General features: G+C 37.4%; 2 protein-coding genes and 3 pseudogenes across 7 annotated transcripts; 1 reads left to right on the top strand and 4 right to left on the bottom strand.

Annotated features, from left to right (window-relative positions):
- Window positions 1-2,743: 2,743 nt before the first annotated feature.
- On the bottom strand, window positions 2,744-4,493 carry LOC149002087 (F-box protein At5g49610-like). The gene is made up of 4 exons (XM_089138630.1): window positions 4,439-4,493; window positions 4,291-4,296; window positions 3,784-4,177; window positions 2,744-3,542 (listed from the first exon to the last, which is right to left on the bottom strand). Exons 1-4 carry the CDS (start codon window positions 4,491-4,493, stop codon window positions 2,744-2,746), a joined length of 1,254 nt encoding a protein of 417 aa, XP_088994756.1.
- A 4,300-nt stretch (window positions 4,494-8,793) lies between these two features.
- On the top strand, window positions 8,794-15,072 carry LOC149002086 (U-box domain-containing protein 43-like). 6 transcript variants are annotated; one of them, XM_089137697.1, is made up of 5 exons: window positions 8,794-9,984; window positions 10,492-10,559; window positions 10,714-11,453; window positions 11,542-11,842; window positions 13,374-15,072. In XM_089137697.1, the coding sequence occupies exons 3-5, from the start codon at window positions 10,743-10,745 to the stop codon at window positions 14,825-14,827; spliced, it is 2,466 nt and encodes an 821-aa protein (XP_088993823.1). In that variant the 5' UTR covers window positions 8,794-9,984; window positions 10,492-10,559; window positions 10,714-10,742; the 3' UTR covers window positions 14,828-15,072. The 6 variants fall into 6 exon arrangements, with proteins under 6 accessions (XP_088993823.1, XP_088993822.1, XP_088993820.1 ...); XM_089137696.1 differs by having other exon boundaries at window positions 10,343-10,559; XM_089137694.1 differs by having other exon boundaries at window positions 10,336-10,559.
- Window positions 15,073-15,737: 665 nt separating this feature from the next.
- LOC149002085 (protein yippee-like At4g27745 pseudogene) lies at window positions 15,738-16,061 on the bottom strand (annotated as a pseudogene).
- A 5,791-nt stretch (window positions 16,062-21,852) lies between these two features.
- Window positions 21,853-22,365, bottom strand: LOC149002084 (peroxiredoxin-2F, mitochondrial pseudogene; annotated as a pseudogene).
- Window positions 22,366-24,298: 1,933 nt separating this feature from the next.
- LOC149002083 (UDP-glycosyltransferase 88F3 pseudogene) lies at window positions 24,299-26,042 on the bottom strand (annotated as a pseudogene).
- Between the last annotated feature and the right edge of the window lie 755 nt (window positions 26,043-26,797).

Raw genomic sequence — 26,797 nt, 5'->3', positions numbered from 1 at the left:
AGCTAATTTGGGGTGCTGCTTGAAATGGCATTTTCTCAGTCAAATCGGCCTACCATGCACTCTCTAATGATCAAGAAGACATCTCCCAACAGTATGCTTCATCTTCCCATATTCCTAGATGGCGTCTAATTCACGATAAGGTCTGGAAAATCGTATGGAAATCGCATTGCCTACCCAAGATTAACTTCTTTATATGGCGTGCAACTGCATATGGTTTACCTACAGGGGAAGGGCTGAGGAGAAGAGGGGTACAGATAGATCCTTTGTATATAAGAGGCTGCGAAGAGGAAGAAAACGTAGCTCATTTCTTGTTGGACTGTCAGTTCGCCCGAGCAGTCTGGTTTGCTAGTGAATTGAACTATCATCCACCACATACAACGCCTCTACTTTTCTTATGCATGGATTGCTAGCTTGCCACAAATAGCACCCACAGAGAAGCAGGCAGCCAGAAAATTCATCAGTCACTGCTTCTTCATTTGTTGGCATATTTGAAGGCACGTAACTGGGAGCATTTTCATAAAGATGGTAGCAGCTCACTGGTAGAAGTGGCTACCAAGGCATCTAAGACCCACTCAGAATTTTGGGAGGCAACCAGGCCCACCATAATACCTCAAAACCAACTCCCTTTTCATGATACCCATCAACAGAGTAAATGGGCTCAGCCACCTCAAGGGATAGTGAAGATCAACAGCGATGCTGGCTTATCGAAAGGAAAACGAAAACGGGCCCTGGGCTTTGTTGCTAGGAACCACCATAATCATATGTTATTTGTAGTTTCTAGCCCAACCAACTGCCCTTCGGCTCAATCGGGAGAAGCAATTGCAATCCGGGCTGCATTACTTCATGCCTTAGCTGAAGACTTGAACAAAGTAATTGTTGAATCAGATTGCAAAAGTGTGATCGAAATGATATTAAAACCACACACTGTCCCTATCCCCTTGGTAATCCAGCCCATTATAGCCAATATCCAAAAACTTGGGCTGTATTTTGTTTCATGTTCCTTTGAACACATTCCTAGGACTGCCAACTGTGTTGCGCATGTTCTAGCACAGAGAGCCCAATTGATTGAAGACTCAACTGTTTGGCCCAGTTCTACTCCTTGGCTGAGGGATTCTTTGTCCTTGGCCTTGGCTTAGTCTTCATTTTAATGAAACTTTCTTACCAAAAGAAAACAATAACCATGACATGTTTTCCATTAACATTGCTACATCACTGATATCTTCTTTATTCTCTTTTCTCTCTTTTGTTTGCTGCTCTTCTTTTGATGTGTTTACTAATTTGTTAGCCAACTATCTTAATTTCTTCTTATTATTATTATTATTTTAAGTCTACAGATTGAGAGCTGTTGTCAACCTTTTAGCTATGGATTTGATTTCTCTCTCTCGGTTTCTCTTCCTCCCCTTTTCTAGATTTATTTTTTTTCAAATCCATTGTAGTTGTTTTGATCTCTTGTGTTGCTACTGAAGGAAGATTGGTCATCCAGACACCAGCACCAGTGCAAATACTTCAGAATAATAGTATTCAAACCTGAAAACAATCAAAACTATTAATGGTCTCTTGCCAAACCCTCCTGTGAAAAAAAAACCCCAAAACCCCTCTCGAGAGGGGACACCTCAAGGCTCCCAAGTATAAATAGGAAAACCGAAGGTATGTTTGCACCATACGATTAGCCGGGGATGGTCAAAAAACAAGCAAAAAAGATAGATAACTCAACTTTCCAATGAAAGTTCTGGAAATCGCTCACCAAAGAGCACTGTAGCAAACCCTAGAGCAGGGTAAAACTTCTGTTTCAAACATTTTGGAGTTGATAGCATTCTGTTAGTTATGATTTATGAAAACATCCTGGATCATCTGATTTAGATTTGCAAAGTTCACCTCCCTAACCAAGGGTCGAGATTTTCATAGACAAAATTTAGAGCCTCTTTCAAATTGAAATTCAAATACTATTGGGGTAAGTCAAAATCTCAGTTCTTTTCTCCACGTACAACTTTGTCCAGCTAGGAAGACTTGTTGGGTTAGTCTCTAGGCTTGTACAATGTAGCATAAACCCAATTGAAATGAATGTATTATTTACTTCACAATATAAGAATTAAGCTTGTTGATGCAGAATCCTGTTCGGAAGCGCAAGTGAACAACCTGCAAAAAACGTGCTTGATCGGGTCTGCAACGATCGAGTTAGTGGAAGCACATAGTTTTAAGAGAAGAAAATAGCTTGTAGAGCTCTCAATACTAGAGAGAGTAACCCAAGAGTGCATACCTGATAATGATAGAGGTGTGGGTATTTATAGATCTTATGAGAGATTACCTTAAGTGTGCAATAATGGAGTTCGAATGAAACTCTTTAATTGTTGCTAACTTCCTGGAGAGAGGAATATTATCAGTCAAGAGATCAATATTACTTAATGAAACTCTGTAATTGTTACTAACTTCTTGGAGAGAGGAATATTATTGGTCAAGAGAGTATTACTAATTGGATTGCAGTTGTGGAGTCCGACCTGAACTCTAAGAACAATTCAAAATACTTAACTTGATCAGAATCCTTACCCTATCTTTAAGGAGGTTGGATACGATTCAAATTGTACACGTTACTTTCGTGGTCCGACTAAGTTTGATCGGTCCTGTTCTTCTTTGGTCGACCTATGTAGGTCTATTATAAATTGTACATAACAAAGCTAGATAAGTATTTAATAACAAAGCTAGATAAGTATTTAATTCCAAAATAAATATTTACATAGAATTTAAATCATGTCTTTGATAAGCTAGCTTGAGATTTTCCTTTTGGGTACTCTCTTGGCTGAAGATTATTACAAGGCTCACAGTCGGAATTCAAAGGACGAACAATAAATGCCTCTATATATCGAGTTGGTTCTTCAATTCTCTTCACATGGATGGGTACTCCACTTGTGCAATTGTACCAAATAAGCTTATTGTAACTCCACACTAACATAGTATCCATAGCTTCCATCGCCAATATAGAATAACTTGTACCGTCCAAAAGCTGGTTCAGTGGTGCCAAGCTCAAACTGTATCGTTTTTTCCATGTCTCCTGCAAGTAATTTTCCAACACCCATAGCTCTATCCATGACTGTGTAGTGTATATCAACCCTATACGGCCTTCACAATTCACCAATTGTTTGTGAATTCTGAAGTCATCGTTCATGGATTCTAGTTCCTTTCCTTCTTCGAATGATTTTGCTTGGGGTAAGGAGATTAATCTCCAACTCTCTTTGTCAATATCCAATGCAAACAAAGCAAATATAGAATCAGAAGTGGTTAACCAATGAAGAGAGCCCTGAAAAAGAACCTCATCACCCAATTCTAGAAGACAACCAGGCTTCACACACGACCTCCATGCCCAGATCTTGGAATCGAATATTTCATAGCAGTAAGCCAAGCCCTTCCCCGTCCATGAGTATCGGCAGATCTTGTAATGCAACGGATGTGAATTCTTTACCACAATAGCCATTTTTTCAGTTTTGTAACGAGTCTTAGGATTTGGAATTTGTGTCCATTGTTGTGTCGCAGGCTTGCATATGTAGTACCTATTGAATTTCAAATTATTAGAAAAAAAATAATAATAAAACTGAACTTTTCCCCCTCAAATCCTCACACTAAAATTTTTCAGTCATGAACAAGGAAGTTTCAATGAAAGAACAGGAAACAGAGAAAGATTAACACAATTTTCATGAACTGAAAGGTAGGAAAGTAAAAGACTCGTTATCCATAAAGAAGATATATATACTATATATAAATGCTTTGCCCAACAGATTATGAGAGTATTACCTCGGTGGTTTGACATAATCATTACTCTTGCAGCAAACCAGACCTTGCGCTTGATATGAAACGGCCTCAATCTTAATGTCCCTTTCTGGGATAAAGTTGAGTGAGATTGATGATGGAGAAGCTTCAAGGGAGATGTAACTGGTGTAGTACCCATCAAACTTTGTAAGATGTTGAACTAGGTAACCGGAAACTGATTGTGTGTTCCGGCGATGAAGACGTTTGAATGTGGGATCGTATGTAAGGGTCTTCCAATGACTGCAAACACATCTGTAACGCCTTTGAAGATCATCAAGCTTCACACGAGTTAGAATCTCATAGAGCATATCATTAGGTAATGTTGGTGAAGATGGCGAATGGCAGTGTCTTTCATCTTCTTCTTCCTCCAAAGCTATAGCTGAATCCATAGTAAAAACCCAACAACCCATAAGCTTAAAGATCAATACAAAGACAAACAGCATTTTTAAACATTAATAAAACATACAAGCATGGAGCTGCAACCGTAACTACCTCTATCTTCACAAGAAGAGTTAATTTGAGTTAAGAGTTAAAAGTATCAACAAATTGTAGAGTTTGATTGTAAACAAATTGTAATTCAAATTCAGATAGAAGTAAGAGCTAGATTCAGTAACTGAGTTTAACTTTGAGCAAAGCGTACCTTGTGGTTGATAAGAAGAGTCTTTAATCCTTGCGAGAGCAGTTTTCATCGACATTGCCAACGATGGAGAGGAAGCTGTTCTATATAAATAATAATATCCTGAAGAACTTACGATCTTCTTCTTTCTTCTTTCTTCTTTCTTCTTCGTCTTCTCTGAACAATAGAGGTGTGTTTAAATACAAGTTTGCTTTACCGTTCTTGCGGTTTGAAAGGAATTTTACTCCCGTTGTGTAATCTTATAGTAACTACGGAGATCAAAAGCTAATGCTTAGGACATTAAGAAGGAATCTCCCTTTCCTTTATTACTACCGAGCACATCGTGAAATCTGAGACTTGATAGCTAAGAAACCTAACAAAACAAAGACAATGCGCTTCTATATATGGAAGGTTTGAGATTAAATAGGTAGTGTTATAATTGAACTTGGAGACTAAGAAATTGTTGTTTTCTTGTTCTTTCTTTTTTTCACAACCAAGGCGTAAGTAATCCACTGTCAACGAACTGGTTTAATTGAACTTGGAGACTAAGAAATTTTCGTTCTTTTTTTTTAGTAATCCACTGTCAAGATCATGAAATCTTGGCCATTAAAATTGGATAACAATTTGTTATAATAATACTATTAACCAAGGTCTGTTTTCCAATTAACGATAAAGGGAGCTTTTGTTGATATTTTACAAACTTAAGCCCTAAGGAGTGCCAAATATCTAGCGCTTCAGACTCCTTAATTAATGTTGATCTTTTTTGGTAAATAAAAGGGATGTAATAGTTGTGTCTCTATGCCTCCCGCTAGACAATGTTCGGACTTTCAAGTTTAACCTATGTAAGCATTAGCCCTGTGAACTACAATTGTAAGCACTAGTCCCGTCAGCATAGCACCACCGAAAGGCTAGTATAATCCACGGAAGTTGGTAGTGACCCCACGCCCAAACCAAAGAGCACATAACGACCCAATGTGAGAAACAGAGAATCAAAGGGGATTCAAAACCGAGACATAGGGGCCACCAAACCTCTTGGGATTGAGCTTGGGACCACTAGACTACTACCTCCGGTGGTTAATTAATGTTGATTGAAGTTTAGGGTTTTTTGAATGCATGACAACAACTATTGAGCATCCTTGAGCTTAAATTTTACTTTGAAATAATAAGGATTGATTATTATACCATCAAATGTCAGCTCAGTTGGCAATGACCAAAGTCTCTCAAAGATGATATGAGGGTTTGATCATTTCAGATAGTATATGTAATAGTCCTCATACTCTCTTCTATGTAAGTTAATATAAGGGTAATTTTCATTTAGACCCCTTGAGTTTTTGTTCAAATCATTTTTTACCCCTAAAAAATGACAACTTGCATTTGCTTTTCCTATGGTATGCAAAAAAAAGACTAGTTAAGGACAAATTGTCATTTTAGATTACATCATGTATGATAGTTTCAATCTGACAGGCCTAATAAAAAAAAGACAGATTTACTTATAACTATTTTATTTTATATTAAAGGATTTTAAAAGTTTAAATTTACAAAGTTGAACCCTAGGTTGGGAGTTTTGGGTCTGGTGATCTCAGTTGGGGCAATGCTGGTTTAATCCATCTCTTGATTCGTAGTACTTTCAATCTAAGGTCCACACATTTCAAGATAAGAACTCAGCTTTTGATGTAAAAAAGACAAGAATGCCCTACTTAGAAGCCGTTGTTGACTTGTTTCCCAAGCCTTTCAACAGAATTTTTTTCTATTCTTGTTTTGGTTTTTTTTTTTTTTTTTTGGGGGGGGGGGTTTGAGTCTCAAAGCGGTCGAAACCGTCGGTTTGTTTAAAAAAAAAAAAAAACATCTGAATTTATATATAAGTACATGATTTAGACCATATATGTATATATAAAAAATACACAAGAAATAGGAATGTTAACCATATGACTTTAGTGTTTTTGCTTTCAGAATTACTGAAAGCTATTTTTGATACTTTTTTTTTCTTCCAGTTAAACATGCACTTTATATTAATAATATTATAAAGAAATTATATAACATCTACAACGAGAGTAATTGTAGCCATTCCGCTCTTGTTCGACAATATCCAAGAGCCAGAGTGGCAAATGATCAACTTGAAGCTCTATTTCAGCATCGTCTAAAACTAAACAATCCAAAAAATCGGCGGTTGAATTAACCTCCCTGAGATGATGATAAAAACACAATGGCAAAACAGTGGTCGCATTCCCCAAATATCCTCTAGATTATCACTAGTTGACCATAATGCTTCAGCTAGACGAGCAATTTGTTGAATTATTGCCATAGTGGAGTCGTGAATTTCAACACAAGAATAGCCTTGTTGGCCAGCATATTGCATACCCAGTTGGATTGCGGTCAATTCCATACGTACAACACTAGGAGAAGCACAACCACCTGCAACAACAAAGAGTACCTCCCCAATAGAGTTTCTTCTGATTGCTCCATATCCCCCATAACAAGAACCAGTGGCAGGCAAGCAAATTGAACCATCACAATTAATTTCAACCCAGTGTGATGGAGGTTTAGTCCAAGAGAGTTGCAGTCAACTGAAAGAGCATGGTTAACAGAATTTCGCCAATTTGAAAATAAAATACGATGGTTAGGAGAATCTTCCACGTACACGTCGTAGAAGCTGTGAAAACTGACTCTAGGTATCGCCATTATGAGATTCAACACAACACACGCCCGCCTCCTCTCATTCCGATAAAGAATGAAGTTACGAGTTTCCCAAATTCGATAAACCGTGGCGGCAAAACTAAATTTAGGAACCTGCATCATAAGAGATTCACCCATAAAATGTGATTGGAGCCACTATAGTTCATCCGACAATGATGAAAGTGGAGCACGAGTAAATCATTTCAAGCACAACACTGCACGCCAGATCCATGCGGAGATTGGACAATTAAAGAAGAGGTGATCTTCTTTTCAGGTGCTGAATCACACAGAGGACAACGCAATTCATCTGAAATACCCATGTTAACCAAACATGTTCTTGTTTGCAATCAACCTTTAATTGCTAGCCAAGTGATGAAAGAAAAACAAGGTCGATGCAGAGGAAACCATATTAATGGAGCCAACCCATCGATAATGACAAACCCAAATGTACTCCCGGGCATTACACAAAGAAAACTTACCTTGACTTTCTAGTGATCAAACTAGGGCATCCTGCTGTAAAGAGGTAGATAAACATATTTGTCTAATCTCAGGAATGTGGTTTTAAATAACCACATCCATGGAAGATTCAACCCATCCACTATGCACATCCCTTAATCGTGAGACACAATCCAATGCATGTCTTCCCAAGGCTGGTGAAATGAGACATCCCATTTTGGCTTCCCAAATAGAAACAGATCATTACAAAGCAGATACTAGTAATCTTAGGTAGAGCACAACGTGGATGAAACTTGTAAAGATTTGTAAAGATTTGCAATGTCACATCCCCAATCGATACCCTAACTGCAATACCTGGAGGTGTGATCCACAGTCCCGAAGATCAAGTCTCAATTATCATCTTCCCACATAACACAATAGTACAATCACGAACAATAATAAATCATTTTATTAATGTAATTAAAAGAATAATCAAAGTATAGATCTCAAAAGGATCTCAAAATCATTTTCTAACACACACCATATCTCATGACAATAGTCATGGTGAGAGAGTGTGGCCTAATTCCCCATCCATGATCGATGATTGGATTGTTATCTCCATACATCGGTCGTGATGCCTAGTTGGTTGAAGTCATTGGAGTCTGTGTAAGACTTCTCAGAGGAGGCTGGTGTTATGTCTTAATGCATGTCTACCTATAAAGACTGGCATGGTTAGATATATAGGAGTACACTCACATTTACATTACATCTATACATTTCAAAATACAAATACATGTTAAATGCGTGGTAAATGATAATGTTGACTTCATTGAGTTCTTTAGAACTCATTCCATGTGGAAAATACTTCTGTTTAGACTCCTATATAGGTTATGAAGATGCCATATTCCTATAGAGTATATTGCTGACGGAGTCCTTTAAGGTACTGGCAAGAAAGGACACCGAGGCACACAGAGAGTTGTGCCCTTTCCTGAACTACTGATAGAGTCCAATCATTTTGAGAGCCTAGGGAATATGTTTGGGAACATGGTTGTCTTGATTGTGATTAGTTATATTCTTTATCCATTCGTTAGGCAATGGCGTTATATACCTTTTCAAACATTTTGTGATATACTTTGAGACTTCAGTTGCATTAACTATAACTCTAATTTAAACTTGATTATAACTTTGAAATTAATTATGGATAATTGTCATAACTTATGTTTGATATCTTCCAAGTGCTTGTTTGTTTGAACTTGGAAAGAAGAACTTGAATGGGTAAGCAATCACTTCAGTGGAAAACCTTGATGAGTTCATACGATGTTTTAGTTTCTATGCTACAGTATACGGTATTTGACAAGAACAGAACAATAGAATCTTCATTGGTTCTTGTCGTGAAGCACGAGTGATTATTGGAGTTAAATGGTAGCAGGGGACACTCAACATCGTTTTACAGGTTGTAAAGAAAAGGTTACAGATTGTGCCAAGAATTGTCAATTCTTCGGTCGCTGGAGTTTGGAAAATTCAACTTCTTTTTGACTAAAGAGACGGATTAGACCCCCGGTAGGGCTCGTGAGATGTAGTTTCAGCGCGTTCAGGTAAAATCAGATTCTTAGACAACCATTCAGATGATAACAGGGTTCTACAGGACCCCTTGGTATGTCCTTGATGCGATTAGTGAGATATAGCTGGTCTTACGGTGGATTCTTGGAGTGCTCTTTTGATCACCATGTCTAAGAATTGAATTCGTGTGTGGATTTCCTAACTGGGTTTTTACAATCTGGTTTCAGTATCTGAATGGGAAAAAATAGGGCTAGCCGACATTTTAGACCTTCGATGGTCCAGATTGATGAAGTGTTTGAAGCGTTTGACTGACCACACTGATTGATCTTGATCCAAACGTTTCTCACGGCTCGTTGTAGAAATCAAACTCAACCCAAAAAGGGGGGAACGAGAGAGAAAGAATGTGAGCCAGCTGAAGAAGACTTGCAGTCTACGTGTCCGTGCGTGAGAGGGCGAGAGAGGGGAAGAAAGTTGACTTCGTCTTCGATGGAAGAAGACGTGAGGTTCAATGAGTCAAAAATGACTCGTACAGATAAGAATTTCTCATTCCCCACAACCTTACAACAGACAAAACGCCAATTCGTGGAAGCAGAAGAAAGATACCCATCAGGTCTGAGTTCATGGGGAGAAGCTCACCAAGCTAAAGCAACAGAGAAACTTAAGAGGATTGGAAGGAAAAGAGAAACTTCGTTCATCGATACTTGTTTCTTGCGTTACTTGGTCACTGGGTTTCTAGAAGAGATCGGTTGCTTTGGTATTCAAACCTGGATGTTTGGTTGGTCAGGCATGTAAATAGGGAAATCATGACTTTGATTGTTTCTCTTGGTGGGAAGGGGACTTGGTTAAGGCTTTGGGGCTTTCAGTGAGGAGGACTGATGAAGTCTTCTTTCGTGTGAACTGAGGTAGTGGTATGGAATTATAAGATACCCTTTTTTCTATTATGTTTTTTATTTTAGTGAATACAAGCACTTTGAGATGATGAAAGCATGCCCAGTTTGTGATTTTGAATTCACTCCTATTCATGTTCAGTAATTTGAAGACCCAAGAATTAGGGTAATTCCCCCTTCTTCTTCTTCATATCTCTACGATGCAGCTGTGAATCACCCAAAAATTGGATTTGAGATTCTCAAATCGTTAGTATAGTATACCTGTTTGAATGAAGTACACCTTTGGATATTTATTGGTTTTAAATGGCAGTTCTCTTTGATCTGCTCTATTTCAGTGTTGCTTAAAAAGGGCACTTTTTGATGTAGATCTCAGTAGTTATGCTGCTGTTACTTGGAACTAGATTTCTTGTGAAATAGACCCAGTTTATTGAGAAGATGTGCTCAACAAGTAGTAATGCTGGGATTGGGATTTGAAGGACCAAGGTCAGGTTGAGTCTCTAAAAAGGTCTATGGCGTATGCAGAAACAGCAGAGCAAACGGAGAAGCTGTGAAAAAGGAACTGTTAGTTGCCTCTTCCATTACCTTTCTAGGTAACAGAAGAATGCCCTGTTACTCCTCAACCCTGCATCATCCTCCGCTAGAAAAGGATGGAATTTTTTTTTTCTTTTTCTTGTCCATGTTGCATTCTTACCTTTTAAGTCTTGACTTCACTTTTTGCTGACCAAAAATTCTGATTATTTCCAGAGGCTTGGATTGAGACATCAAAATCAAGGATGCATCAAGCAAATTGTAGGACTTTCACGGAGCTTCTCTCTGAGTTACTCCTATTGGCTGATGAGGTTGCTTCACTTGCCAAGGATGCTGAAACTGAACAAGGGCTTTTCACAGAGTTTGCTGTTTTTGTAGAAAAATTCTCACCCATTCTTATTGATTTAAGGGATAATAGTACAGTCATGGACACATTGCCTATTCCAAAGGCAGTTGAGTCACTAGAAAATGAGCTTAGACATGCTCGAACAGTAATCAGGGGTTCCAATTCAATATCATCGAAACAGGTTGAAGAAATTATTCATGACCTTGGTAGATGTTTAGGTCTTGTGCTCTTGGCGAGCCTTGATGTGTCAATTGAAATCAAAGAAAAGTTTGGAGCTTTACACAAAGAAATGATGAATGTGAGGTTCAATGCCAGTGTTGACCATGATTTGGAGTTCCCTAGCGGCCTGGATATGGAGGAGGATGGAAGAACTATATTTGATATCGACAACATTGCCTTGCACCTTAAATATGGAAATGATGAAGAGTTTAAGTGCGCACTCTCTGGATTAAGATCACTAATTAGTGAGAAGATGATTCAGAATGAGTGGGTAGATGATGAAGGTATTATTCCAGTTCTCTTGAATAGATTGCAATCTAGTAAGGAGAAAAACCGGTTAACTATAATTTCAGTACTGAAGGGCCTTCTGGCGGAGAATGGCAAAAACAAGGTAGGTAGAATTTGATTGTACTTATTTCTTCTTAATTTTGCAGTTCGGTTACACATAGTTTTGGTATCTTAGAATGCTATTTGTACAGGAGAAAATGGTAGATGTTGGATCCTTGTCGATGATAGTGCGGTCTCTAACTCGGGATGTTGAAGAGCGTCAAGAAGCTGTGGGGCTCTTGCTGGCTCTGGCAGAGATCCCTGCAGTCAGTCGGAGGCTTGGCAGAATACGAGGTTGTATTCTTATGTTAGTTTCTGTGCATAATGGGCTTGACCATCATTCTTCACAGGATGCAGGGAAACTGTTGAGCCTTTTGTCAAGCAACACTCAAAATGTTCTTCATATGGCAGAGGCAGGTTACTTCAAGCCTCTAATAGAATATCTGAGGGAAGGTACTTATAAAGCTTTCCTTTGGCTCTAGCATTAAACCTTTTACCCATTATGTTTGTCAACTTTTTATATCGTGTGATTGTGATCCCCTTTCTGGAACGTGCATAAGATGGATTTGGGGTTGTCTCAGTGTTTGCTAAAAATGCTTATGTGCTTGAATTTTTTAAAATGACAAATACTGTGTCATTTTTTAGGGGGTGAAGCCCAGCAACTGGCAAAGTCATTGCTATTCCTCTTCCACTAGTTGTACCATATCCCTTTGACTTTTAGTTTCACAGAATTAGATGACATTGAAAAGCAAAGGCAAATCAAACGAGATAGAGAAGTTGCATGTTTGTGATTCTAAGTCTGCCCAGACATTAGGTTTATAGTTCATAGGATAACACTTCGTAGCTTATGGGAGGAAAGTAATCTCATTTCACCCCAAATAGAAAAGAATGAAGAATCAGATGAGATGTTTGAACATGAATGACTAAGATCACTTTGCTTTGAGGCTTGTTTTCCAGTCTGAAAGTGTTGTTGCATCTGCCTTTTTTTATTATCTTTCTTAGATTTTTTAATACATATAAGCTTTATTTCCCCCTTTTTCTTTTTCTGTTTTCCAGATGAATGAAATAATCATTAACCAAAGCCCCAGAAAAGGAGGAATAGAATGTACAAGAGAGAAGGAAAGAGAGAAAAGAAGAAACAGAAGGGGAGGGGGGAGGGGGGAGATTACAACCTACTAGTCGGCAAGAAAGAAGAACCAACACCCTAGGAAACAACAATAATCCTGTTCCTCTGGATACCCAAAACCACAGGGTGGGGTAGAGACTACAATCTAGTAGAAACATCAAAATAGATGGCTCCCCAAATCAAGTCGAGAGATCTAGATTTGGGGGTCCGTCTTCTCAAGTTCCACTCCCACCAAATGTGAAGATTGACGCATTGAACACCAATTTACCTACCACATCTCAGATAAAAATGCCTCCAAAATGTCTCAAAACCCAAACCCAATCCCTAGAGAATCCAAAGGAGCATCTGTGGCGGCGCCAAATGGTGATAGTGGCTTTGCCCATAAGGAGCAAGAGAAGGGGCAAGGGTAGAAAATGTGGTCTATATCTTTGGGACCATTGACACTTGGCTGATATTTGTTTTCCTGTTGACTGGTAGCTAATCTAAGTTAAAATTTGAGGTTGGTATTAAAAACAGTTTAGCTACGTCTCTGTGTCTCTCTCCAACCAAATATTTATAATTTACTATGGCTGTAAAGTTGACAACTTTCTTCAGCTTATTTGGGCTCAGCCTGAAGAAATTGAGCTCTGTAAAACTGAAAGATCACTTCCGACTTTTTGCCAACAATTGTGGGAACTAAGGTTTATATGCAGTACCCTATCCTCATCTCTGTCAGATAAGCATGTGAAGTCCCAATACCGTAATTAGTGTGGAAGTTAATTCTTAGAATCATATGCAGAGTTCTGTCTGTTGAAGTGCTTGCCAAAACATTTCATTTGTCTGGTATAGCTATTGATGCACTATATTCTCTATTTTTAGGTTCCGAAATGAGTAAGATTCTTATGGCAACAGCACTTTCAAGAATGCAGCTTACAGATCATAGTAGAGCTGCTCTTGGTAAAGGAGGAGCAATTGAGCCCCTTGTCAAAATGTTTTCGTGTGAGAAACTTGAAGCCAAGATTTCTGCATTGGGTGCCCTGCAGAATCTTTCTAGTCTGCCTGAAAATATTCAGATTTTAATTAATACAGGAATTGTAACAACTTTGCTCCAGCTCCTTTTTTGTGTCACTTCTGTGCTGATGACCCTTCGAGAACCAGCTTCAGCCATACTTGCCAGTATTGCTCAGTCTGAATCTATTCTTGTGAATGAAGATGTAGCAGAAAAGATGCTCCCACTTTTAAACTTGTCAAGCCCCATAATTCAGCGTAACCTCTTAAAGGCCCTCAATAGTATTGCCAGTCACTCCAATGCATCCAAGGTTAGATCCAAGATGAAAGAAAATGGTGCACTTCAGCTTCTCCTCCCCTTCTTAACTGACCGAAATACAGAAACCAGAACAGTTGCCTTGAATGTACTCTACAATCTCTCTAAACATTCTTCAAGGGAGTTGTCTGAACAACTGGAAGAGATCCATCTCAATGTTATAGTAAATATTGTCTCAGAGTCAGAGTCTGAGGAGGAAAAAGCTGCTGCTGTTGGATTATTGAGCAACATCCCTGTAAGGAACAAAAAAGTCACAGATTTCCTCAAAAGGGCAAATTTTCTGGCCATTCTGCTTTCATTGCTGGGTGTGTGCACCCAAACTTCAACACCCACAAGGAGATGGTTAGTTGAAAGCACAGCAGCTATATTGATACGATTTACAGTTCCTTCAGATAAAAAACTTCAGTTACTGGCTGCTGAACATGGGGTGATCCCTTGGCTCATGAAGCTGCTCTCAATCGGGTCGCCTACTGCCAAATGTAGAGCTGCAACTTCATTGGCTCAGCTGTCACAGAACACACTTAGCCTCAGCAAATCCCGAGCATTGAGGTGGCATTGTATGCCTACCTCTGGAGATGCATTTTGTGAAGTTCATGATGGCTACTGCTTTGTGAAAAGCACATTTTGTCTTGTCAAAGTAGGTGCTCTTCCACTACTATTCCAAATTTTGGAAGGTGAAGACAGAGAAGCAGATGAAGCTGTCCTAAAAGCCCTTTCAACTGTCATGCAAGATGAGATCTGTGAAAATGGTGGTAAGATCATTGCCAAAACATCAGGTGTTCGTGCTCTCTTGAGAGTTCTTGAATTAGGGAATGTAAGGGCCCAAGAGAAAGCACTTTGGATATTGGAGAGGATTTTTCGATTCCCGGAGAACAAAGTGCAGTACGGGAAACTCGCTCAAGTATTGCTTATTGAACTAGCACAGAAGGGATCTCCTACCTTAAAATCAACAATTGCAAAGATCTTGGCACATCTTGAGCTCCTACAAACACAATCAAGCTACTTCTGAGGAGGTTTAAATTGAGTATGTGTCTGTTATTTTGTTTCATTTTTTGGTAAAAATCAATTTCGTGATTATTTTGTTGTTTCAATTGTTGTTTCTTCTATCAGTTGGTTCATGGCTGCGTTTGTAAATCAGTAGAACCCCTCTGTAATTAATATGTATGCAACTGTGAGTGTACATGGAAATGTTCAAATTGGAAATAAAAGATGGGGATGGTGATGAAAACATCGTCATCTTCCTGCAAATCCTTCTGGCTCATTAAATAGTGTTACTCTATTCTTTTTCTGGGGGGGTTGTGATCTGCTCTAATCCTTGCTCCAAACTCCACGGGGCCGCCGAGATGTTAATTTTGAAATCCCGCCTGCTTTCTGGGGTGAGGTATTTTATCTGCTCTAAATCCTTGCTCCAAACTCTCAACGGTCATGGTCAACTGTATATCCTGTAGATTGTTAATTTTGAAATCCTTCAGCTCTTTTAGAACCAAAACAGAAAACTACGCCTACCCTGTCTTGGAGAATCTATCTGATGTACCATTCTTTTCAAGAATTTCTTCCAAATTCAGTTCTTTACAAATCCTTTATGATGAAACTGAAGAGTTTAAGAAGCTAATGAAATACCTGATAGGCAAATGTTCTTCCAATATAAATGATTTACTGTTTCTTTGATTTCAAAACTGAAAATCAGAGAATGGAAAGATGAGTCTACTCAATTTAATTGGGTTGGGCCACACACCAAACTTAAACTTCTGTCAACCATTATAACCCTAAAACTAAACTGGTGCAGGCATCCAATGGCCAAAAGAGAGAGATTCAAACAACCTAAATTATGATTATTAATAGCCAAAGCCAAAATGATGAGAAAATCATGAACCAAAGATAAAGAGAAAGGAAGAATTAGCTTCAATTAATAGATATAATTAATCCCAGTTGTCCTCATCAAGTAAAAGCTGGGACTTCTCAAGAATAAACTTTCCTTCCTTGAACTTCTGTGTATCTCGATAAGCTTTCTGATACTTCCAACCCAATATCTGCGTGCAGTCACAACAGAAAACATCAGCAACAGTGTAGAGTCCAGTGTTAAATTGTCTATCCTCTTCATCCCCCAGAAGTATGTTCTTGACATGAGAGAACAGATAAGCTCTGCTGCGTCTGGAAATATACTCTTTAGAAATGATGTGATCGTGAAGAGAAACATTGTTTCTGCATTCGAAACATCTGTACTGTCCAAGGGTTGCTGCCATGGAAGGATCTTAAAGAGCTTCAACACTGTAAAACCCATCGCTTACCATGCCCATATTTATCGTAATTGAAGGGAACTCTTTACAACAGAATATAGTTGAGATATTTTTGCAAATTCAAAATTATTTAAATTTGAACTCAAATTTGACTTGATCTTACTGTAATCTTTAGCTTGACTACGCCAAGTGAGCCAATCCGATATCGCCTACAAGACCCAAATACTCTTTAATTGGATACAAGCGTTAATCAAATTAGGGTTTTTTTTCTTGCTAAAAAGGTCATCTGTATCAAGAATTGGAGAAAAAAATTAATCCCTGCCTTCTTCCTCATACCTTCGATATTCTAAGGGTCTGATTGGTTACATGAATCTAATCTCTGGATTCATGAGTGCGAGATTTATGCCCGTTCGGTTGTAAAAATCCCTGGATTCATGAAATCTAGATATTCATTTTTTTCACACTAAAAACGTGAATCTGTAGATTATGGGTATGGGGTGAAATCTCTTTACTATAAAAGCGCTAAACATTTGTGCATTCACAAAAGTCATGTCCGACCAAATAGTTTTTTAGGATTAATCCACAAATTTCATTCCAGAACCAAACAATTAATTTTATGAATTATAATTCCATAGATTTGAAATCTTTAGATATTTGAAATATCTAGACTCATGTAGCCAAACAGGCCCTAAAAGAATATATCATTAAAATTAAACACAATTTTAAAAAAAAAATCAATTCCTATTAAAAGAATCTATAATTTAAGTTTGACTATTCATCCCACTGTCTTCTTTCTCCAACAAGAGTTGATCAATTTTTGCAGTTTCTACGAAAGCAATCTCTATTCGCCTACTATTTGAGATCTCTTCATTGAACGAGATTGATTCCTCCTCGCTTGCGAAGCTTCCCTATTTTTTGCCCCCACCAGTTAATCTCATCATTCATACAAAACGTCTTGGCGTCGTTATAGCACTTAACCGAACCGTTTGATCAACTCCTAAATCATGAGACACTTTATCAATGGCTAACTCACACTCCAAGTGACCCCCCTTAATGTTCTCTACACTTTGAATTTGAAATTCAGACCCCAATATGTTGTACTCATTCTAAGTATTGACTTTTTCGAATATAATTCACTCCCAATCCGTGTGTAGTTGTCTCAATTGTTTTCGTATTTTTACGAATATATTGTGGTATGTGTCACTTGTATCCAATTGAAAAATAGATCCACATCAACATATCTTGATGACCTGTGTTTTGTGAGATCTGCAGTGGAAGCAACAGATTTAAATAGATAAGTTTCGTTATAAAAACTCTTCATCTATTTTTTCTCATCATCAACCTTTGATTCTCATGCAACACTTACAGGCGTATTGTCTTGTATTAATATGTATTTTAGCATAGAAGAGTATTGATATATCATATCGGTTGCATCCAATAAAAATACGTATCGACTAGTATTATATTGTATTGTGAAATACTTTAAACCTTGCGATACATTGCGTAAATCCATTTTCAAGGAGGCATAGTAATTTACGGTCTCAAATATGGAGGCCTTTTTGAAATTAAGCATTTATGTGCCATTGTCAACTCTCCTTGGTGTATGTTTGCCGTTGGGTTCTATATGCTTCAATGCTCATCATTGCTGCACTTGTTGTATTTGCCATTCTACGTTAGATTGTTGGGATCAATAATGCCACAGTTTTGTTAGATGCTAGGATTGTTGGCATAAAAATGAAAATAGAATAGAAGTACAGAGTATTTTGAAACCGGGACAGTGTTCACGCATGCAACATTAGTTTATACGTTATTAAAAAGGCCCACGACCAACCAACGGGGGTTGGTCCAAGTGGTAAGCAGCTTGGTCACCTTAAACAAGGTTTCGGTATCGAAACCTTGTGAATACAAAAAATTCCCGCTGGAAGACTCACCCACCACAGCCAGGTGTGCGACCCAGGTCGAACACCGGATTAGTCAAGGCAAAGCCTTGGAAACCGGGGTTGGCAACCAAAAAAAAAAAAAAGGCCCACGACCAACGGGGGATATCGAAATCTTGTGAACGCAAAAAATCCCCGCTGGGAGACTCACCTACCACAACCAAATGTGCAATCCAAGTCGAACACCGGATTAGTCAAGGCAAAGCCTTGGAAACCGGGGTTGGCAAACCAAAATAAAAGAAGCCCACACATAAAAAAATTCCTTAAATAATAGAAGTTTAAAAAAATATATTTTGCCCACGTGTATAAATCTCATTATCTTTGTATTTTTTTGAATTTGTTTTTGTATTATCTCATTTATTGTATATGTAAATCATTATGTATTGAATAAATTATTAAATTACACAATCTTTATTTATCATATGTGTAAGATCTTTATTTATGAATTTATAACATACATAAACTTCTTAAGTTTCCACCACTTTTATATCCTAAATTATCTTATAGGAGAGAAAAAAATAAAAATTTAAAAATCAGCTTCTCTTCATTTTTTTTCCCTTAATTTTTCTTTTTCCTTGAAATTTGGAAAAAAAATGAAATGAAAACTACAAACTAGTACGCAATAAAATAGATTTCAAAGATGCAAACAGAATAATTACAAAATGTAAATTTGCTTTTATTTAAAATTAAAGATTTAAAAGCAAGTATCGTGGTTTCAATGCATAAAAAATTTTTTTTGACCAATGACTTTAAATAGGTGGTTGAGACCAAACTAAAACATATAGGCGAAATTCGTGCAAAATGCTTGATTCGGTGGGGAGCAAAATGAAAATGGGGTGGAATTAATATAAACGAAAATTGCCGATTCTTCACGAAAATCCCTAGAATTCATGGCCGCTATTACATCATTCTCTTTTTCTCACTTGAGTTCTTCCAAACCTCACAAACCCTTTTCTTGAGATTGCACCATGCATTGCACCTCCCTGCACTCAAGGAACGATATCTCGCCGGGATTCGCCGGTTTGCCGGGTGGCAAACCAGGCGAACCGGGAAATCTTCGCCTGAAATCTCTGCGAGATTTCGCTGACGCCGTAGCCAGCGATATCGCTGCTGGCTGTTGCTATTCCTTTCTCTTTCTCTCTTTCTCCCTTTCTTTCTTCTTCTTCTTCTTCTTCTCCGGCGATGTCGCCGCTGCTACCACCTCTCTCTTCTGTTTCTTTTTCTTTCTCTTTTTCTTTCTTCTTCTTCTTCTCCTCCGGCGTTGTCGCCTCTGCTATTACCTCTCTCTTCTGTTCTTTTTCTTTTTCTTTTTCTTTCTTCTTCTTCTCCTCCGGTTGTCGCCGCTGCTATTAGTTTCACAATCATCGACAAAAAAAAAACAGTTTTAAAGTTTCACCGGAAAATCGACAATTTTCTGGCGAAAAAGTGAAATCTCGATTTCGGTGAGATATTTATTTCGCCCACTGGCGAATTGGGCGAAATTCGCCGAAATGTGGTTCCTTGCCTGCACTACACTTCTGTAAATGTCGAAGTCCACCTGAAACTATGTTTGCACCTTTGAAAATGTCAAACTTTACCTGAAAATGGCTGAAAACTATGTTTGCACCTCCCGAAAAATGTAGGCAAATAATCAGCAAAATTTGCCAGTTCATCAGGTTTCGCCAAAAGGCAACCAACAAATTTCGTCGGAATGTCGCATCTTGGTTGAGAGTTCAAATTTCCATTTCCGTGGGATTAGAGGTGAAACTTAATTCACTTTATATTTAAATTATGTATAATACTTTTTCTTTTTTTTAAAATTTCATATTTAAATTGTGTATAATAATAATTTATGTTGAAGTTATAGTCAACATGTACGTGAGTTTGTCCAGACAAACCTTAATTTTACATAAACTTTAAAAAAAAAATTCAGATTTTCGAGAATAATTCAATTATTGTTTATTTCAAGGGATTGGTACAGTAGACAAAAACCAACGTTTAAGTTCAAGAATATTCTCAGGTCCAAAATATATTTAAATAATTATAAATTTTTTCTAATAAAAAAAATCTTAAATAATATTTTTTTTGCCCACGTGTATAAAACACATTTTCTGTATATTTTGAATTTATTTCTATATTACCACATTTATTGTATATGTAAATCATTATTTATTGCATAAATTACACACTTTTTTAATGAATTTATTACATAGATAAATTTCTTAAGTTTACACCACTTTTAAGAAAACATTAAAAAAATATTTAAAAATATAAATTTGTACACAATAAAATAAATTTCAAAGAAGCAAACATAATAATTTACAAAATGTAATTTTGCTTTTATTTAAAATTAAAGATTTAAAAGCAAGTTCCAATATCTAAGGGGTATGTTTGATAAATTTGATATAATTTAAAACATAAGAGATTATAAATATATAAGGATAAATGTTACTTACCTCCCCTCTTAGCTGGACAAATCCCTCATAGTTGGATAATATCACTTACCTCCCCTCTTAGCTGGACAAATCCCTCATAGTTGGATAGTATCACTTACCTCCTCTTTTACCTAATAAATATATTTAACATCTCCCCTCTATTAAAATTCACGATTAGTCTTCTTAGCTGTACAAATCCCTCTTAATTGGATAATATTACTTACCTCCCGTTTACCTAATAAATATATTAAACATCTCCTCTCTATTAAAATTCTCGATTAAATTTAATTTTTATCGTTAAATATTTTTCTAAAACTCCAAACTACCCTTAGCTAAAAATATTTTTTATTGAGTTTTAACTAAGATGTTACGGTAACTTAAAGTTTAAAATAAAAAAACATTTTTAGCCAGGTAATTGGGTTTTAGAAAAAAATTTAATAGTAAAAATTAGTTTAACCGATAAAGTTAACAGAGGAGAGGTGTAAATGCTATTTGTCCAGCTAAGAGGGAAGGGTAAATGATATTTACCCCATATATCTCCATTTAAAATGTAATGATAAAGATGGAAATCAAGAAAATTTGTAAATACATTATTTCTTAAGATCTTGCTTCTTTGTCTCTAATTCCATCAAAATATGTATGGTAATAAAGACGAACTATTTCGCATTATAAATTTAAATTTAAATAACAGAAATAAAAAGAAAAAAAATAAAATTTGTGATAACAATGATCTAGTTAATAAAAATCTTACCATCGCATTAAAAATTATAAATCATATGAATTTTTAGGTAAGGTACATTTTCAATATGAATTAGTTAAATAATAAAAATTTTGATTTCATGTATAATAATTAACGATTTTCAATTTCCAATTCTAGCTTAAGCAAATTCCGGTATCAAATCCCTGTGGATGCAAAAAATCCCCGTTGAAGACTCACCCAGCACAGCCAGGTGTGCGACGCGAGTCAAACCACCGGTTTATAAAACGAGGTGGGCAAAATAAAATAAAATAAAAGTAATATTAAAATTTCAAAAATATTTTAATATTTTTAAATAAATATATAAATACCATATTATCAACGGCAAAGACATAGTAATTGTAGACAAAATAAAAATATTAAAATTTCAATTAATAATTTTAAAACTACAAACTTAAAAAATGTAATAAATTTAAATAAAAGGGGACAAAATAATAATAAAATTAAAGTAAAAAGAGACAGAGTAATTAAAGACTTAAAAGTTAAAACTAGGTTCAAGATCAACAAAACATTACAAGAGTCCAGGCCCATGCATTTCGACATCCAACCCATTCAAAAAAACTAACCCAGGGCCCAGGCCCATGCCTAGGCCCAGCCAAACCAGTCAACAAAACCAAAAAAACAACTATTACAAGAGTGAAGACCCATGGGTCAATATATCCAACCCGACCCGATCCCGAGTACCACAGCTATATCTGATTTATTAACACATCTCCACCAGAGACCTTGAAATCGTTAGGATCCTTCTCCACATTCAGAACTTGAAAATTTCCATCAACGAGATAAGCTGACCACCTTTGTGAACGAAGCCCAAGTAGAGCTTCTGTGAGATCCTCATCCAAACCCAAGCTCTTGTGAAAGCTTCCATCAAAATCTCCATAGAACTCAATCACATCTTTAGCTTGAAGCTTGTCAGCCCATCCATGCATAACATAAGGATCATTAACAGAGACACAGATCACAGAATCCACTCCTTTAGCTTTGAAGTTATCGATGTTCTTCTTGTAACTGGGAACATGGGCATTTGAGCAAACACCAGTAAAGGCTCCTGGAAGCCCAAAGATGACTACATTCTTGCCCTTGAAGATTTCTTTCACTGGTGTAGTTGAGAACTTGGAAGCCACGCCTTCGTCCCAGGTTCTGGACTTTTGAATAGAAACATTGGAAGCTATTTCCAGAATGTTTGTTCCCACTGAAACCATCTTTTCCTCTCTATCGTCTTCACTTTCAAAATGCGCTCCGAGTCTTGAGTGTTGGGAGACTTGAAGTGTGTGGATTTATAGATGAACTAGTCGGCCATTCTCTGGGTTGATTTTATGTGACACATTTCATTTGCCTGCTAGGTGTTTGAGAAATGTCTTGCATGAGTTTTGGCTCATTTTCTCATTGCTACGTGTTCCTGCTACAGCTGCTACGTGTACCATTGAATTCAAACTTTCTGTGAAGAAAGTTATCCAATCGAAAATGGGCTCCCAGCTTTAGGTAAAAGAGTTCTTGTGAAGACTTTTAGCTTGTTTTGTTTTTTTCTTCTTTTTCTTTCTCACATAGTTTTCTATTCTTTTAGAGTAATTAATATCTATTTTGGAACTATTTTTGTTTATAGAAGTATAAGAAAAACATCACAAGTGTTAATAGACTTATACACCTTGTGTTTTTTATGAATATGAATAATTGTAAATAAATTTTTGGGTACCTTAATTGGTAAAATCAGCACTTCTAAATATGAGGTTAAAGTTTGAATTTTTCTATGAGAAGCGAAACCATCTTATGTTATGTAATATCCTCTCCTTAATGTATTGCATAGTTCTGCATCTTTCTAAAAGCAACCTTTGCAATTTTTCCCACTTAATCAGAATCATAAGATGTTGATGGTTGATACGGACAAAATAGTACCAAATCCGGTTGAACCATGATCGGGTCTTTAAACCCGGCTAGTAACAGCCTTGGCATGTTTAGGACCGGTTCGGGATTAAAACCCACTGGTTGTATGAAGATGAAGACTACAGTTACAGATATAAACGTGATTCTGAAGATTTTGGGATATGTGATCGAATCATAATAGGTAACTTCCAATGATATTGAGTGGGGATCGTACAAAGATTGGTAACTACCCACAGTTCTTAAAGAAAAAGGTAAAACCTATAATCATCAAGGGAGGATGCAAACGAATCCAACGGTTGGGAATGAAAAATAAAATCTATATAAACAGGGCATCACTGTGCAGTAAAAGTATCTAAATCGTTTCCCTTCATTATTGTATTCAATTCACGCTCTACAATTCGTCAAAGCCTTGTGATCAGTTCCATAACTGACTTAGCCTTCGGAGGTGGCCTCCCGACCTCAGGGTCGAGCCATGTCTAACATTGTTTTGCAGGTTATTCCTCAAAAATCTAAAGGTTGAGCAGATTTTCGACACATCAATGGCTAACTAGATCAATTCATTTTAATCGTTTTATTCTTTGAATTTTAAAGACTTTCCTATCAGATTATGTTTGTGTTTGAAAGAAGAATGGAAAAATGGAGGAGCTTGAAAGTAGCATACTATTTCATGATAGATTCAGTATAAACTCTTTTTGAAGGATAATAATTCCAATAACTATGGAGAAACCAACGTATAACCATACGAAATTACCTAAACTGAAATACAGGTGAAGACAATGTTTTCTAGGTATGGATTTAGGGGCTGTTTGGTTACATGAGTCCCAGAGATTTGAAATCTCTGTATTCATGAATTGAGAATTATACTCGTTTGGTTGTAAAAATCTCTAGATTCATGAAATATAGAGATTCACCTTTTTACACTAAAAACATGAATCTGTAGATTTATGGGTAAGGGGTGAAATCTAAAGATTTCAAAAAAGCTATACATTTGCACATTCACAAAAATCACGTCGATCAAATAATTCTTTAGGATGAATCTACAAATTTCATTCCACAACCAAACATCTAATTTTATAAATTATAACTTCATATATTTGAAATCTCTAAATATTTGAAATCTCCAAACTCATGTAACCAAACAGGCCCTTAGGTAATTTTGGAAGATTCAACGTGGGAGGAAATTGAAACTCTTCCAAATTTAAAACTAGGCTTCAACTATATCAAACCATTTTATTCTTATTAATGTTGTTGATGCAAGAATCAAATAGATCGCCACTTCATATGGATGCAGTCGTGGAGATAATTTCGGTAGGTGAAACGATGAAGATGGTACGATTTTACATTCAAGCTTCATAGTCTCTGCTCTTGATTCAAATGAGAGAAGGACATGGGAAAGAAGAGGGGCTGGTGAAGGATGAATCTCTCCACCCAAAATTTAAACTATTCACGCCTATATATTTACAAAACAATCCTCTTACCCATTTTTTATAACAACTTTTCAATATAAAATACCAAACTCAGGAGTTCCCGATGGAAAGTCCTACATAAAAATATCCGAGTCGTTATTTCCGTTCCCATGACTCGGCTAAATCGGCAAACGATTTCTTCGACGGTCCATCTTCAGCCCACGCAGCCATTGCCTTCTCCTTCATCTCCTTGCTCCGTTCTCTCATCTCTGTCCCTTCCGGCGAGTCCATCAACGCTCTGACTCGCTTTTCTACCTCGTCGGCCACCACAATCCCACCCTCCCCCACCTCCATTGGCATCGCCAACTTCATCTCCTCCACCAAAAACACCTTATTCACTTCTTGTTCCGCATAGAGAGGCCACGCCAGCATTGGAATCCCGGTGCACACCGATTCCAAAATCGAGTTCCATCCACAGTGAGTCACGAACGCACCCACCGATTCTCGACTCAACACTTCCACCTGCGGCGCCCACGATTTCACCACCAGTCCTCTGTTTCTGGTCCGATCAAGAAACCCATCTGGCATCACAGTTTCGAGATCGAAATCATCCGTTGCAGATATCGAAGATCGTTTATCACTCTCCGTCGGAGGATTTCGTACGACCCACAAGAATCTATGGCCACTCCTCTCAAGCCCTTCGGCTATCTCTGCTATCTGCTTCATCGGGAAAACTCCCCTGCTTCCGAAGCTCAAGAACACAACGCTTCGACTCACTATGTTTATCACTGGGTTCAGCAACTAATGGTCCAATACAGAAAAACCCCGGTGATTGTTCTCTGACCGCCTCGATTACTCTTGGCTCCAGTGCCTGGAAGGTGTTCAATAAAATTCCTCTTGATTTGATGAGATTGATTGATACCTCCAACAGATCTTGGTAAAACTCATTATTGTTCCGTTCATGAATGACTTGCGGCATCTGGGTAGCACGAATGGGAGGCAAACCCGGGATGTTGAGGACAGTGTTACCAAGTTCCTTGAGGCTCTTTTCTGTCTGGTTATGGATTTTTGGAAGGTAAAGGAACACAGAGAGACCAGAGGCACCGGTTGGCATGTAGTTGTAAAGAGGGATGTTAAGGTCAGCGACAATTGTAGTGGCAAAGTTGCAGAAGAAATCGACCACAACTGCTGCAATGCAGGAAGTGTTGGAGATGGTTTGAAGGCTATGGCGGAGACTTGGGTTGTTGTGACGAATTGTTTGGAAGACGGTGGTGGAGGCGGAAGATTCAAGCTGGGGAATAGCAGGGAAGCGGTGGAAGATGATTGAAGGGTCTGTTTGAAAAACAGAGTCGATGTAGGAATCAACGGCGGCCAAATGAAACGATTCGGCTGAGGGGAGGAGAACTGTGACGGAGAAGCGGTGGCCATGGTGGTGGGTGATTAGCTTCCCCAGTTCAACCAGGGAAACAAGATGGCTAAGGCCAGGAGCTGGGTAGAGAACTACGATTTCCTTCATTTTTGTTTTCTGGGTTGTGAGAGAATCAACTTCAGATTCAGAACGAACAGAGCAAAGAACAAAACGAGGCTTGTCGAGCTACTAGCGGATCTTACGGGAAATCATAGTTCTCTACCCAAAAAAAAAAAAAAAATAATAGTACAGAAATAATACAAAACCACTCAGAGATCTGGCCATATGCAGTTCATGCCACCATTAAAGTTGAACCCAGAAGCCAATACCCGTTTGAAAGTAAAAGAAACCAACATTTCAACGGTGTTTCTTCTAGATTTCTTCATCGATCTATATTTAAAATTAAACTAAAAGAATATGCATTCAAATGTAATAAGAAAGAAATTAATACAATTAAACTCTGAAAATCGACAATTGATCAATTCTAATAACAACCGAATTTACAAAGTAAAACTCATAAACCTAGCCCAACTAAGGAATGAAATTTGTGAGTTTAAAAAACGTAGCAGATTTCTAGGGAATGAGACCTTCAGTAGATCCATTGTTCTACGGTATTAGAATCGTATAATCTTTTTGCTCATTGTGTATAATTTACTTTGGATGATTTTAATGTTAGACACTTGCATTCTTCATTTGTTTCTTAGATCAGAACCAAGAACAAGTATTTGAGGGTTTGGGTTTTTGGATAGAAAATTCATCTATCCAAAAAGACATATCATCATCTACGTAACGGGTGTCAGGGTTTTCAATTGTAAATTTTCAAAAAATTAAAGTTCTAAAAGATAAACTTCATTTATTGGAACCAAGGTTCGATGTATCTATTCATATCGCCGTGTCGGTGGCTGGCGACACCACCGACATGGCGATGTTTCGTCGTTA

This window comes from Hakea prostrata, chromosome 10, assembly GCF_041222555.1.
Source record: "Hakea prostrata isolate BN-2017 chromosome 10, UWA_Hpros_2, whole genome shotgun sequence".
In the NCBI taxonomy this organism is placed as follows: domain Eukaryota; kingdom Viridiplantae; phylum Streptophyta; class Magnoliopsida; order Proteales; family Proteaceae; genus Hakea; species Hakea prostrata.
The sequence above is the reverse complement of the archived record's forward strand: the minus strand, read 5'-3'. Positions and strand labels throughout refer to the sequence as shown.

Bases quoted from the DNA above. Each gene is read 5' to 3' on its own strand.
- LOC149002087 (XM_089138630.1), bottom strand. From the start codon at position 4,493: ATGTCGATGAAAACTGCTCTCGCAAGGATTAAAGACTCTTCTTATCAA. The intron at 3,543-3,783 runs GTAATACTCTCA...GAAATTCAATAG, and splicing joins GATTATGTCAAACCACCGAG to GTACTACATATGCAAGCCTG.
- LOC149002086 (XM_089137699.1), top strand. From the start codon at position 10,743: ATGCATCAAGCAAATTGTAGGACTTTCACGGAGCTTCTCTCTGAGTTA. The intron at 11,454-11,541 runs GTAGGTAGAATT...CTATTTGTACAG, and splicing joins CGGAGAATGGCAAAAACAAG to GAGAAAATGGTAGATGTTGG. The intron at 11,843-13,373 runs GTACTTATAAAG...CTCTATTTTTAG, and splicing joins AATAGAATATCTGAGGGAAG to GTTCCGAAATGAGTAAGATT.